We start from the raw sequence: 14990 nt of genomic DNA, 5'->3' as shown, positions 1-14990 counted from the left end.
TCCGCACCCCCCGCCTGCTACGATTCCCGTGGTGGACAGGATGGTAAAATTCCCCCCTCTGTCAGAGAGTCAGAGCAGACTCGATGGGCCGAACAGCCTCCTTCTGCACTGTAAGGATTTTATGACCGCTTTTAAGTTCAATATCTAACTTTACATTTCAGTTTGACATTGAAGCGTTAAGTTCAAGGGTGAGGTGGTTGGGATGAATTGTCTTACCTTGCTGAGTTACCAAAGGCCAGCTTCAACAGAAGGCGCCATGAAAGTGATTCTCCCTGTCAACATCGCTGTATGAAAAGCTTCACAACGTGTTTTAATACAGAGTTAGAGACGGAAAGGGGGCAGAGAGGTCGAAGAAGCAGGGGAAATAAAATAAAATAAATCAAAAGCAACGCCGGCTCCTGGAGAGAATGTCTGATCCCAAGTGATTTACGGCAATCCTCTCAGGATCTAACCCAGCCAGCTGATGGAAGCAACGCTTTTGTCCTGGTTTTCAGACACCGTTTTACAGAGTCCTTCACCAGAGACTTATAGTCAAGGTGAGGGCTTGTGGAACTGAGATTGGACTTGTAAATTGGAGTCATTGAGAGTTGGGGCAGTTTTGATGAGGCAGAACTTAGCAGCGAGCCACGGTGGTGGGGAGATCTCGTGGTTGCTAGGGGTCTTGAAGAGAACAGCGCGAGCAGCCTCTGGATGAAGGCAAAAGCAGCCCCGCTTGAGTGGCACCCCATCCACAAACATCCACTCCCTCCACCACCAACACCAACCAGCAGTGCAGCATCTACAAGATGCACTGCAGCAACTCGCCAAGGCTCCTTAGACAGCGTATGCACATCGTCACTAATCTCTGAGTCATCTGGGTCACTGGTTTCCAAACATTTTTCCCAGCGACCCATTTACAAAATGGCCATCCCTTGTGACCCACAGACCAGCTGCATTACTGCTGCTACAGTCGCAGCCTAAACAGGGAGGCGCTGGTCTAGTGGTATTATCGCTAGACTATTAATCCTGAAGCTCAGCTTTTTTTTATTAGTGTCACAAGTAGGCTTCCATTAACACTACAATGAAGTTACTGTAAAATCCCCCAGTCGCCACACTCCGGCACCTGTTTGGGTACACTGAAGGAGAATTTAGCACGGCCAATGCACCCTAACCAGCACGTCTTTCTGATTGCGGGAGGAAACCGGAGCACCCGGAGGAAACCCACGCAGACACGGGGAGAATGTACAGACTCCGCACAGACAAATCCTCTCCATGGCATGTAGTGTAATTTGAATTCAATAAAAAATATCTGGAATTAAGAATCTACTGATGACCATGGAACCATTGTCGGGAAAACCCATCTGGTTCACTAATGTCCTTTAGGGAAGGAAATCTGCCGTCCTTACCTGGTCTGGCCTACATGTGACTCCAGATCCACAGCAATGTGGTTGACTCTCAACTGCCCTCCAAGGGCAGCTAGGGATGGGCAATAAATGCTGGCCAGCCAGTGATGCCCATGTCCCATGAATGAATAAAAAAACAATTACTGTACATTTAAAAATACACCTTTCCCTTTCCTTATATAAAGTGCACATGAATTATATCAGGCAATTTCCCTCTTCATGTTGGCTATTCCATCACCTGAACTGAGAGATCCTCATCATCATAACTCCTTCTACAAAATGTGTGTTACAAACAGAACATCCTGCTTTCCTTTTGAACATAGGATCACAGAACATCTCGTCACGTTTTGAAAAGGACCACAACATCCTGCTTTTTTTTTTGAACAGGAAACCTGGTGACCTGTTTTCAACATCCACTTTGAAAGGGCCTGTGTAGCTAAGCTGTTTCCTACTAATAGGGCGATTTAAACGTGGTTCTGACCAGATGCCTGCTAATCTCATTACTGGGAAAATCATATCTTTTGAATGGCTACTGCTGCTGCCGTGAAGCAGATTTCTACTTGTTGCTGGACAGGTCGCATCCTATCAAACCTTGTTAAATCCTTGTTGCGGCTGTTACTAGGCAGATCCATGACGGCCGTCACACAGCCTCTGAGTTTGAAGTAAATGAACAAAGAACAAAGAACAAAGAACAATACAGCACAGGAACAGGCCCTTCGGCCCTCCAAGCCCGCGCCGCTCCCCGGTCCAGGATTGAATCCTGAATTCAGGATCCCCGCCCAATTTTCCAGCCTATCTACATCCTAATATCCTATCCACCGAGCTGTCCCTCACAGCTACGATGCTTTGTTCATCACAACCTATTAACTCACCCCCACCCCCCCATTCCAGACCATGTGATCTCCAGGGAGAGGCGAAAACCCAGAGTGAAAAACCCCAGGGCCAATATGGGGGAAAAAAAATCTGGGAAATTCCTCTCCGACCCCCTGTGGCGATCGAAACGAGTCCAGGAGATCACACTGGCCCTGATCGGAAAATGCTTCTCAACCCTATTCATTTCCACTTCTGCTTTACGAACACCATCTGAATTCCCTGCCCCCGAGACAGGTTCCCAACTATCCACAGTCTCGCTCTGTACTGGCACCAGCAAGATGATCATAGAATGAAGCCTTGAAACGAGAAACAAATGAGTTCAAGTGTGGGCTGTGGGTTCGCTACTCCAAAGACTTGAGCCCAAAATCCAGCCTGACACTCAATGCAGTACTGAGGCAGCACTAGATTGTCTGATGCATTGTCTCCCAGGTTCATCGTTAAGCTGTGTCCCCTCTCAGGAAGATGTAAAAAAATTCCATGGCACACTTTCAATTCATACCTCCCCCTTTGTGTCCCGTGCATATTTATTTCTCAACCAACACTCCAAAGATGTGCTGGTTAGGTTGATTGGAGCAATTTGGTTAGCACTGCTGCCTCACAGCGCAAGGGACCTCAGTTCGATTCCCGGCTTGGGTCACTGTCTGTGCGGAGTCTACATGTTCTCCCCGTGTCTTCGTGGGTTTCTTCCAGGTGCTCCGGTTTCCTCCCGCAATCAGAAAGACTGGCTAGGTGCATTGGCTGTGCTAAATTCTCCCTCAGTGTACCCGAACAGGCGCCAGAGTGTGGCGACTAGGGGATTTTACACTAACTTCATTGCAGTGTTAATGAAAGCCCACTTGTGACACTGATAAATTTTTTAAAAACCTTCGTGTGAAGTGATTTCTCCACATCTCAATCTTAAATGTTCGTTCCCTTATTCTGAGACTGTGCCAACCTCACCCCTCTGTGTTTTAGATTCCCCGACCAGTGAAATCAAACTCTCAGCGTCTATCCCAGTGGTTCCCAAAGGGTGCGGCGCGCCACACTGGTGCGGCGAGAGAGGATGGCAAGTGTGGCGGGAAGATTCAAGGACAATCAAAGAAACATTTAAACACGGTTTAAACAAGCATTGTTTTATACTTTCTGGATGTCCCATGATCATATTATAAAGTAGTTGTGTTCTATGTTATGAATCAAGCACTGCTAGGAGTTGTTTTTTTTTGTTTTTGAATGTATTTCTTATCAATAAAAAATTCGGTGTGGAGCGAGCAAATTTTTATTCCGAAAGTGCGGCCCAGTGAAAAAAGTTTGGGAACCACTGGTCTATCCTATCAAAGCCCATTCAGAATTTTGAAGGTATCAATAAGATTGCCTCTCATTCTTCTAAACCCCAGAGAATATAGACCCAGTTTACTCAACCCCTCATCATAGGACACCCCCTCATCCCAGGGAACAATTTAGTGAATCTTTGCTGTACCATCTCCAATGCAAGCACAGTGGTTAGCACTGCTGCCTCACACGCCAGGGACCTGGGTTCAACCCTGGCTTGGGTCACTGTCTATGTGGAGTCTGCACATCCTCCCCGTGTCTGCATGGGTTTCCCCTGGGTGCTCTAGTTTCCTCCCAGAGTCTGGAAGATGTGCTGGTTAGGTGGATTGGCCATAGTAAATTGCCCTTTAGTGTCAGGGGGGGCTACCTAGGTTATAGGGATAGGGCCTGGGTGGGATTGTGGTCGATACAGATTCGATGTGCCGAATGGTCTCCTTTTGCACTGTAGGGATTCTATCCTTTCTTAAATACGGAGACCAAAGTTGCATACAGTGCTCCAGATGTGGCCTCTCCAAAACCCTGTGCAAATTATAGCAAGACTTCTTTACTCCTGGACTCCAATCCCCTTGCAATTCAACGGCAGTTCATTGGTGGTCAACCACTCTGCAGCATCCTGAGATCATTGAAGGCGCTATGGAAATGCATGTCTTCTTTTGTAGGCCTTGTCTCAGAGTTTCAGAGCCGGGCAAAGCTCTTTGGACAGCTATGTAGACAGCCTGATCCCACATCCTGCCACGCACACACTCGCCAGCAGGGGTCAGTGGCTAGTAATTGGGAGCAGGAACCCGGCTGGTAATTCGATTCCCCCTCCAGTGCTCCTGGGAGCGCCAAGGCTACTTCTGGCAAACTGCAGGCATCCCTTTTTGCGAGTCAGTCGGATATCTTCATCATTGAGATTGTTTTGGAAAAGGAAAAATAGTTTTGAAAATTGACAGAGTTTGGTTAAAATGAAGAGATACCGGAGATACAAATACCAACCAGGAACATGGGTCCTGGCTGCTTGTTATACCTTAAAGGAAGAATATGTTTCAGCTAAGATTTCCTCCATCTTGCCTTCTCAGCCCATAGAAACATAGAAACATTGACCGGAATTTGGGGGGCAGGGGCGGGAGGTGGTGGCGGACACCATGCAAAGGTCCGCTGACCGTGGGATTTTCCAGCTGCATTCGCCCCAATGCTGGAAAATCTCACCCATAGAAAATACAAGCAGGAATAGGCCATTCGGCCCTTTGAGCCTGCTCTACCATTCATTTTGATCATGGCTGATCATTGAATTCAATATCCTGATCCCCCCCCCCCCCTTCCTCCCCATAATCCCTTGATCCCTTTAGCCCCAAGAGCTAATTTCTTCTTGAAATCACACAACGTTTTGGCCTCAACTATTTTCTGTGGTAGTGAATTCCACACATTCACCACCCTCTGAGTGAAGAAGTTTCTCCTCACCTCAGTCATAGAATCATAGAATCCTACAGTGCAGAAAGAAGCCATTCAGCCCATCGAGTCTGCACCGACCACAATCCCACCCAGGCCCTATCCCCATAACCCCATGCATTTACCCTGCTAATCCCCCTGGCACTAAGGGACAATTTAGCATGGCCAATCTACCTAACCTACACATCTTTGGACTAAAGGCTTACCTCAGTTCTAACAGGTTTGCCCCTTATCCTCAAACTATGACCCCTAGTTCTGCACTCCCCCACCATATGGAACATTCTTTCTGAATCCACCCTGTCTAACCCTGTTAGAATTTTATAAGTTTCACTGAGATCCCCTCTCACTCTTCTAAGCTCTGGTGAATATATAATCCTAACCCTGTATCCAGCACTGTCTCCCTCTCATTCTGGTCTCCTGACTTTATGCCACTCAATCATTGGTTGTGCCTTCAGTTGCCGAGGCCACAGGCTCAGAACTAACCCCCCCCCAACTAAATTCTCAAACCATGTTGTGTTCCTTTCCTTCAATACCTACATGTCTGACCCAACAACAAAAACAATTTTCATTCATATAGCACCTTCAAAGCAGTCAAGCTTGGCAAGTGAGTTCATAGGAGAGTTCATAAGACACAGCAAATTTTTAAAAACTCTTTCACGTGATGTGGGCACTGCTGTCCAGGCCAGTATTTATTGCTCATCCTTTCAGAAGGTGGGGGTGAGCTGCCTTCTCGAATCACTGCAGTTCCTGAGGTGTAGGTACACCCACGGTGCTGTTAGGATGGGAGTTCCAGGATTTTGACCCAGCGGATAGGATTTTCCAGCCGCGCTCACCCCCCAAGGCCGGACATTCCTGCCTGAGGTCAACGGACCTTTGCATGGTCTGCCGAATGTTCTGTCCCACCCGCTGTGATTCCCGTGATGGGCGGGATGGGGAAATTCCGCCCAGCGACTGTGAAGGAATGACGGGATATATTTCAAAGTCAGGCTGGTGAGTGGAGGGGAACTTGCAGGTGATGCAGATGCAACCAGGTATCTGCTGCCCTTGTCCTTCTAGATGGTAGAGGTTGTGAGTTTGGAAGGTACTGTCTAAGAAGCCTTGGTGAGCTGCTGCAGTGCATCTTGTGGATGGCACGCATTGCTGCCACTGTGCATCGGTGGTGGAGAGATTGAATGTTGAAGGTGGTGGATGGGGTGCCAATCAAGCGGGGCTGCTTTGTCCTGGATGGTGTCGAGCTTCTTGAGTGTTGTTGGAGCTGCACCCATCCAGGCAAGTATTCCATCACGCTCCTGACTTGTGACTTGTAGATGGTGGACAGGCTCTGGAGGGTCAGGAGGTGAGTTACCCTCCGCAGAATTCCCAGCCTCTGACCTGCTCTTGACGCCACGATATTTGAGTGGCTGGTTCAGTTCAGAGAAATCCCCAGGATGTAAATTTGGGGATTCAGCTATGGTGATGCCGTTGAATGTGAAGGGGAGATGATTGGATTCTCTCTTGATGGAGATGGTCTTTGCCTGCTATGTGGATGGTGTGACTAAGTGCCGGAATTTTCCGCCCCGCCCGCCACGGGAATCGAAGCGGGAAATGGGCGGACAATGGGAAGGTCCATTGTCCTCGGGTGGGATTTTACAGTTCCAGGACAAGCGAGGTCATAAAATCCTGCCCAGGGAGTTACAACATCAGATGACCTAAAGCTTGGTCAAGGAGGTAGATTTTAAGGGAAGTGTAAGCAGGTAAGTGAGGTATAGAGGCAGGGAAGTGAAGGGAGGGAATTCCTGAGTTTGGGGTCCAGGCACTAATAGCGGCCTGATAAAAATGTGATGAACGAGAGGACAAAGTGAGAGAAGGCAGAGATTTCAGCGTGGCGTGGGTCTTTGGGAAAATGATGTGGAGATGCCGGCGTTGGACTGGGGTGAACACAGTAAGAGTTTTAATAACACCAGGTTAAAATCCAACAGGTTTATTTGGTAGCGTTCTCCAAGGCGGCCTTCACGACACACGGCAGAGTTGCTGAGCAGAAACTGATAGCCAAGTTCCGCACACATGAGGATGGCCTAAACCGGGATGTTGGGTTTATGTCGCATTATCAGTGACCCCCACAGCTTGCCTCCTGGACTTGCAAAATCTCACTGGCTGTCCTGTCTGGAGACAATACACATCTCTTTAACCTGTGCTGAATGCTCCCTCCACTCACATTGTCTGTATCTTTACGATCTGGTTGGCTGTAGGGATTCGCATTCTAATCAGTATTCTGTAACTTGATTTTTGTGCCTCTGTGCCCTGTTTGAGAGCACATTTCCACTCCATCTGACGAAGGAGCAGCGCTCCGAAAGCTAATGGTATTTGCTGCCAAATAAACCTGTTGGACTTTAACCTGGTGTTATTAAAACTCTTACTTCTTTGGGGAAATACAGAGGTAGGGAGGAGGAGCTGGATGGAAGATTGTGAATTCAAGGATGAAAATTCTAAAGTATTTTATTATTTATTAGTGACAAATAGGCTTACATTAACACTGCAATGAAGCCAATGTGAAAATCCCTTAGTCGCCACACTCCGGCGCCTGTTCGGGTACACTGAGGGGGAATGTAGCATGGCCAATGCACCCTAACCAGCACGTCTTTCGGACTGTGAGAGGAAACCGGAGCACCCGGAGGGAAACCCACGCAGACACGAGGAGAACGTGCAGACTCTGCACAGAGACAGTGACCCGAGCCGGGAATCGAACCCGTGTGAGCCTACTTGTGACACTAATGAACAAACCTGAGACAAATGATGCCTGAACACACTTTAATACTTCACTCAAAAAGACTGCAGCATTTCATGCAGTCCCTTAAAGTAAAGTTTATTTATCAGTGGGTATACATTAACACTGCAATGAAGCTACAGTGAAAATCAAAGCTGGGGTGGGAGGAGGGGGGGGGGTGTAAGCAATGGAAATAGCAAATCCATGCTGCAGCGACAACAGTCACTGCCCTGGGAAGTTGAAACCACAGCAAGAGCCCTCACCCTCCGCTCTCCAGTGGCAGGAAGCTCGGCTCAGAGCGGGGGAGCTGTCCATCCAGCAGTGGTGCTGAAACAGACAGCGGGCAGGAGGAGAGCAGATATAACACAACAAGGCAAAAGCTGGGGGGTGGGGGGGTGGGGGGAGGCAGAGGGAGGAAATGTGACCCTTCCCTCTTTGCCTAGAGCTGCTCCCAGCAGCTGAACCTCAACACAGAGAGAGAGAGAGAGAGGGAAGGGGAAAGAAAATAAAAATAACAAAGTCTCATTCGGCTGATGCTGCTTTTCGGAATTCAATGCGGGTTTGGGAATCTCACGCGTGGCTGTGTGAAATGCTCTAAATGCATCCGGTAGAAGGGGCGCCCGGGACTGCCAATGTGATGCATCTGTTTAAGCCGCGTATCAGTGGTTTAAGATGGGTAATAAGCAGACGATATTTACTGATGAACAACTAGACGCTTACCAGGTAAGAGAGAGGGGAATCAAACTGGCTGGAGGGGAGGGGGGTGGGGGAAAGGTGGGTGGTGGAGGGGGTGGGGGGGGGGGGGGGGGAAGGTTTACCTGTCTATGTAACTCCACTTCTTAATAAAACTGCCCCGAGTTAAAACTAACCCACTGCTTTCCAAACAAAACCCCAGGCTTTCCAATTCATCTCAAGTCAAAATATTTCTGGAAATGTGTTTTGCCAGGTGTGAATTTTGTGGAGATTTTTCAAACCCTGTTCCCCCACCCCCCAGAATAGACCTCTTCACAAAATCCCTAGGACAAGATTAAACTCATAATTCACCAGTGCTACTCAAAGTTTAAAGGGAGGAGGGGATTGAGCAGAAAGTTTTTGAGCTGTTTTTCTTGTGTTGGTGATGGTATTTACACGTTTCAAAGCCTTAAACATAGATGCTCTCTCTCTCTCTGTCTCTGTCTCACAACATTTCAGATAAACCTTCATAAATTTCTCCTCGCTGAATCCATCCCAAGAATTGTGGCTTCTCCCAGTTGCTTTCCAGTACGTTGTTGCTGGTGAATGTGCCGGGGGAGGGGAGGTGGGATTGGGAAGCAGGGATCAGACACACTCAAACTTGGGGAGTGGGGATTCGGTAAGGGGAGGTCGCCAAGCCCCTGTGTGCGGTGTCTGAGGCTGTGTCCATGATGATCGAGTGACCAAGGCTCACGTTAACGACCTGCATTAAGCCGCAGTGTCCGCCTGCCAGCCGGCAGCCTGTGCAATCCCGCCTCAATCACTCATTGCAGAGTCCGCTCTGGGTCAAACTGGAGGCCCAGGCATGGGGCAGTGTCCACAGGGGGAATGGGGACAAGCTCATTCATCACATGAGAACAAAAATCGTGAATGGACAGAATTAACTTTAACCCCCCCCCCCCCCAGCATTGATCATATTGCAAAGGACTGTCACAGAGCTGGTGTGTACTGTAATAATGTACACTGTAATGGTGTGTACTGTAAGGGTGTGTACTGTAATGGTGTGGACTGTAATGGTGTGGACTGTGGTGTGTGTAATAATGTACACTGTAATGGTATGTACAGTGATGGTGTGTACTGTGATGCTGTGTACTGTGATAGTGTGTACAGCGATGGTGTGTACTGTAACAGTGTGTACTGTGATGTTGTGTGCCGTAATGGTGTGTACTGTAATTGTGCATACTGTAATATTGTGTATTGTAATGCTGTATACTGTCATAGTGTACAGTGATGGTGTGTACTGTAATGGTGTGTACTATGATGGTGTGCCCTGTAATTGTGTGTACTGTGATGATGTATACACTGTAATGGTGTGTGCTGTAATAGTGTGCACTGTAATGGTGTGCACTGTGATGGTGTATACTGTAATGGTGTGTACTGTAATGGTGTGTATTGTTTTGGTGTGCACTATAATGATGTGTGCTGCAATGATGTACACTGTAATGGTGTGCACTGTAATGGTGTGTACTATGAAGGTGTGTATTGTGAAGGTGTGTAGTGTAATGGTGTACACTGTAATGGTGTGCACTGTGATAGTGTGCACTGTGATGGTGTGTATTGTAGTGTGTATTGTAATGGTGTGTATTCTGATGCTGTGTGCTGTGATTGTGTGAACTGTAATGGGGTGCTTTTAAATGGTGTTCACTGCAATGATGTGTACTGTACTGGTGTGCATTGTAATGGTGTACACTGTAATGGTGTGCATTGTAATGGTGTGTGCTGTACTTGTGCATATTGTAATGGTGTGTACTGTAATTGTGTATACTGTAATGGTGTGTATTGTAATGGTGTGCACTGTAATGGTGTATACTGTAATGGTGTGTATTGTAATTGTGTATACTGTAATGGCGTGTATTGTAATGGTGTGCACTGTAATGGTGTGTACTGTAATTGTGTATACTGTAATGGTGTGTATTGTAATGGTGTGCACTGTAATGGTGTATACTGTAATGGTGTGTATTGTAATGGTGTGCACTGTAATGGTGTATACTCTGTGACATTGGTGTGCGCAGTATCAGGAGGATGAGACAGAGGGTGATGAGCTTTGTAAAACTCTGATAGGAGGTGATTCTTGAAGCTGCAGAATGTGAGACTGAGTTCAGACAGTGCAATGGGATGTCAGCAGATTCCCATCAGTTAGTTCCTCAGGAGCCATTCATCACAGAATAGCCACGGAGCTCCTCTCTCAGTGCGATAGTGAACATCTCAGCAGCTGGGGAGGCGATGGCCTAGTGGTATTATGGCTAGACTATTAATCCAGAAACTCAACTAATTCTCTGGGGAGCCGGGTTCAAATCTCACTGCAGCAGGTGGTGGAATTTGAATTCAATCAAGAAAATCTGGAATTAAGAATCTACTGATGACCATGAAACCATTGTCGATTGTCAGGAAAAACCCATCTGGTTCACTAATGTCCTTTAGGGAAGGAAATCTGCCGTTCTTACCTGGTCTGGCCTACATGTGACTCCAGAGCCACAGCAATGTGGTTGACTCTCAACTGCCCTCTGAAATGGCCTACTGTAATAAGTCCTTGGAGGCAGAAGTCCCTTCACCAAAATCCCTTTATTTACAAGTCTGACAACAGCATACAGAGTGCTATCAGTTAGCAGCCTACACTCGGAGTCCCAGAGGAACTGACACGCCTGGTTAAATACAAAGCAAGAGGCTCCCTGATTAGATCATCAATTTGACCCTTAATCAGGGACATCTTTTGTTGTCATAGAAACCCTACAGTGCAGAAGGAGGCCATTCGGCCCATCGAGTCTGCACCGACTACAATCCCACCCAGGCCCTACCCCCACATATTTTACCCGCTAATCCCTCTAACCTACGCTTCTCAGGACTCTAAGGGGCAATTTTTTTTAACCTGGCCAATCAACCTAACCCGCACATCTTTGGACTGTGGGAGGAAACCGGAGCACCCGGAGGAAACCCACGCAGACACGAGGAGAATGTGCAAACTCCACACAGACAGTGATCCAAGCCGGGAATCGAACCCAGGTCCCTAGAGCTGTGAAGCAGCAGTGCTAACCACTGTGCTACCGTGCCGGATGTTGTCCAACCAAATAAACAAAATCAAACTAACTCAGGGGCAACTCAAAAGGGGCAGCTCCCTAAAAGGAGGGGAACCGCCCAAAACAAAAGACAAAGTGGAAAGGAAACTTAGAACATCAAATTAAAATGTGATTAAAAGAGTCAGTAATACATCCCAGTCCCTGCAGTGCCCAGCGGGCACGGAAGGCATCAACTGTGCCCCCGGACACTGCATGCTCTCTTTCCAGGGACACCTGGCCGTGAATATAGCCATGGTAGAGGGGCAGACAGTCACCCAGGGCACCTGACCCGGGAGGGGGGGGTTCTAGGTTTAGTGCCAATGTGAAATTCTGTCCGAGCAGGGGTACGCTTGAGTGAGATCCCACCGCACAGTTGCGCCTCTTCGAGACCACGTGTGCCCTCAGTCCGAGCACGACTGTCCTCAGGTCTTGGGTGGTTTTGGCCGCGTGCCAGACGGCCAACCCCGCGCGCTCAATGAGCTCGTGGGGTTCATCCAGTCCACTCCTCCGCCGCCTAGCACGTCCCCGATCCTGGTCACTCCGGCATCCACGGCTCTTCTCTCTGTCAGCCACCTGAAGTAAGGCCTTTAATCAGGGAGTTCATGTCCTAACAGGCCTACCTCAATTGCCTGAGTAAAGTCGTTACACTTTCCAAGCCACTCAGTTCAAGGGCAACTAGGGATGGGCAATAAATACTGGCCAACCAGCGATACCCATATCCCATGAATGAATAAAGAAAACTGGGCACACTGTCCTCAGGTTTCGGGGAGAGCTGTGACTGGAGTTATTCACCCCCACCCTCTGAAACAGAGGGTGGGTGATCATTTCTCACTTGAACAGAAAGGGCGGAATTTTCGCGTCCCGCCCGCCATGGGAATCGTAACAGGCGGGGAGGTTTGGACCATGCAAAGGTTCATTGATCCCGGGTGGGAATTTCCAGCCTCGGAGTGAGCGCGGCTGGAAAATCCCGCCCTAGCTAGAGAAAACCTTGGTTAGGCCGCATTTGGACTATTGCGTTCAGTTCCGGTCACCACACTACCGGAAGGACCTGGAAGTTTTGGAGAGAATGCAAGGAGGTTCACCAGGATGTTGTCTGGTCTCGAGGGTGTTGGCTATGAGGAGGGATTGAATAAACTAGGATTGTTTTCACTGGAAAGACAGAGGCTGAGGGGAAACCTGAGAGAGGTCTACAAAATTATGAGAGGCACAGACAGGGTGGATAGTCAGAGGCTTTTTCCCAGAGTGGAAGTGTTAATTACAAGCGGGCACAGGTTCAAGGTGAGAAGGGGAATGTTTAAGGGAGATGTGCGGGGGATGTTTTTCACGCAGAGAGTGGTGGGTGCCTGGAACGCGCTGCCAAAGGAGGTGGTGGAAGCCGGCACATTAGCAACATTCAAGAGACATCTGGATGGGTAGATAAATAGGGAGGGAATAGAGGGATACGGACCGAGTAAGGACAGAAGGATTTTTTTTTAGTTTAGTTAGGGCATCATGATCAGCACAGGTTTGGAGGGCCGAAGGGCCTGCTCCTGTGCTGCACTTTTCTTTGTTCTTTGTTCTTTCTAAGTCTCCGCTGGTAGTCCCGAGGGGAGATGCCACCCTTTGCGTGGGAGGTTAAATCAAGCCTTCCCCCGGGTCTGGGTGCAAGAGATGCCAAGTCACCATTTGGCAGAAGAGTGGGCGAGACCTCCCCAGTTTCCTAACCAATACTGAACCCTCAGCCAACATAGAAACATAGAAGATAGGAGCAGGAGGAGGCCATTCGGCCCTTCGAGCCTGCTCCGCCATTCATCACGATCATGGCTGATCGTCCAACTCAATAGCCTAATCCTGCTTTCTCCCCATAACCTTAGGTCCCATTCGCCCCAAGTGCTATATCCAGCCGCCTCTTGAATACCAAGATCACAAAAATCAGACGATGTGATCATTACCACATTGTTGTTTGTGGGATCTTGCTGTGTACAATTTGGTTCCTCCTTTACAACGCTGAGTACAATTCAAAAACCATTTCATTGGCTGTAAAGCACTCGGAGACATCCTAAGGTCAGGATATGTGATGTAAAAATTCAAGTCTTTCTTTTAAAAAATCACATTCCGAAGCACCAGGTGCCCCTTGTCTTGGCAAAGGATGTTTGGAACAATATAAAAGGGCTCTTCAAATCAATTCTCAAATTTTAACAGTGTTGCAATTTCATTGTAAAAGTTCGATTGTGTTTACTGATTATAGTTCTATAGCGTTCGCAGTTAAAGATTTATGAGGCTTGGCGAGTAATCTTTGAGTAAACGCTAAGTTGTCGTATAATCAGAATGAGCTGCTCTTTCTGGGAGAAAGTGCTGAATGCAGAAGATCAAATCTCAATGCCAATCTTGATCTCTAATCACTAAACGGTTACAGCACCAAAGGAGGCCATTCAGCCCATTGAGTCAGCACGGTGGCACAGTGGTTAGCATTGCTGCCTCTCAGTGCCAGTGACCCGGATTCGATTCTGGCCTTGGGGTGACTCTCTGTGTGGAGTTTGCACATTTCCCCATGTCTGTGCGGATTTCCTTCGGGTGCTCCGGTTTCCTCCCACAGTGCAAAGATGTGTAGGTTAGGTGGATTGGCCATGCTAAATTGCCCCTTAGTGTCCAAAGATGTGTGCTTAGGTGGATTGGCCATGCTAAATTGCCCCTTAGTGTCCAAAAATGTGCGGGTGAGGTGGATTAGCCACGGTAGATATGTGTGGTTACTGGGTGAGGGCCTGTATAAGATACTGTCAGAGAGTCAGTGCAGACTTGATGGGCCGAACGGCCACCTTCTGCACTGTAGTGATTCTATGATTCAAACAATTACTCTATTGTTTCAGATGATATCAGAAAACAAATAGTATTGACATCTTGCGATGGAATGGCCCCCTCTAATACGATCCCTCCTATTATTCAGGGATATTTGATGCGAGTCCTTTTTTAAGAGTCTTATTTTTAATTATTTATAAATTTGGAAGAACCAGAAACATCTGCTCCAATGTAGTAAAGATCCTAGGGGTGTCGGGACATTCACAGCAGCCCTTACACTGATGTGAGGCCAGTTGAATGATTCAGTGGTTATTGATGAGTTTACATTGAACCATGTGACATGAATTTTATTCTAAGTGGAGCATCATGGGTGAAAGGTCAAGGTCACAGTGCAAGATTTAAACGAGATGGAACGAAAGAGCGATAAAACAGAACACAATGCCTTGACGATGCAGGAACGCACCAAAGCTCCTTAGGCAGCATCTTCCAAACACACAACATCTACCATCTAGAAGCACAAGGGCAGCAGATATGTTATCATAGAATCCTAGAATCATAGAATCCCTACAGTGCAGAAGGAGGCCATTCGGCCCATCGAGTCTGCACTGACCACAATCCCAGCCAGGCCCTAGCCCCATAACGCCACGTATTTACCTTGCTAATCCCTCTCACACTAAGGGGCAATTTAGCATG

General features: G+C 47.8%; 2 protein-coding genes across 2 annotated transcripts in view; both read left to right on the top strand.

The window, feature by feature from the left end:
- slc25a44a (solute carrier family 25 member 44a) overlaps positions 1-14990 on the top strand; it is a 352818-nt gene that overhangs the window by 285836 nt on the left and 51992 nt on the right. The window lies entirely within an intron of this gene.
- cib2 (calcium and integrin binding family member 2) overlaps positions 8410-14990 on the top strand; it is a 101660-nt gene continuing 95079 nt past the window's right edge. The window contains exons 1-2 of the mRNA XM_078199820.1: positions 8410-8460; positions 11928-12100. Coding sequence (XP_078055946.1) covers positions 8410-8460; positions 11928-12100 — 224 coding nt within the window. The remainder of the gene's footprint in view (positions 8461-11927; positions 12101-14990) is intronic.

Source organism: Mustelus asterias, chromosome 29 (genome assembly GCF_964213995.1).
Source record: "Mustelus asterias chromosome 29, sMusAst1.hap1.1, whole genome shotgun sequence".
Taxonomy (NCBI): Eukaryota; Metazoa; Chordata; class Chondrichthyes; order Carcharhiniformes; family Triakidae; genus Mustelus; species Mustelus asterias.
The sequence above is the reverse complement of the archived record's forward strand: the minus strand, read 5'-3'. Positions and strand labels throughout refer to the sequence as shown.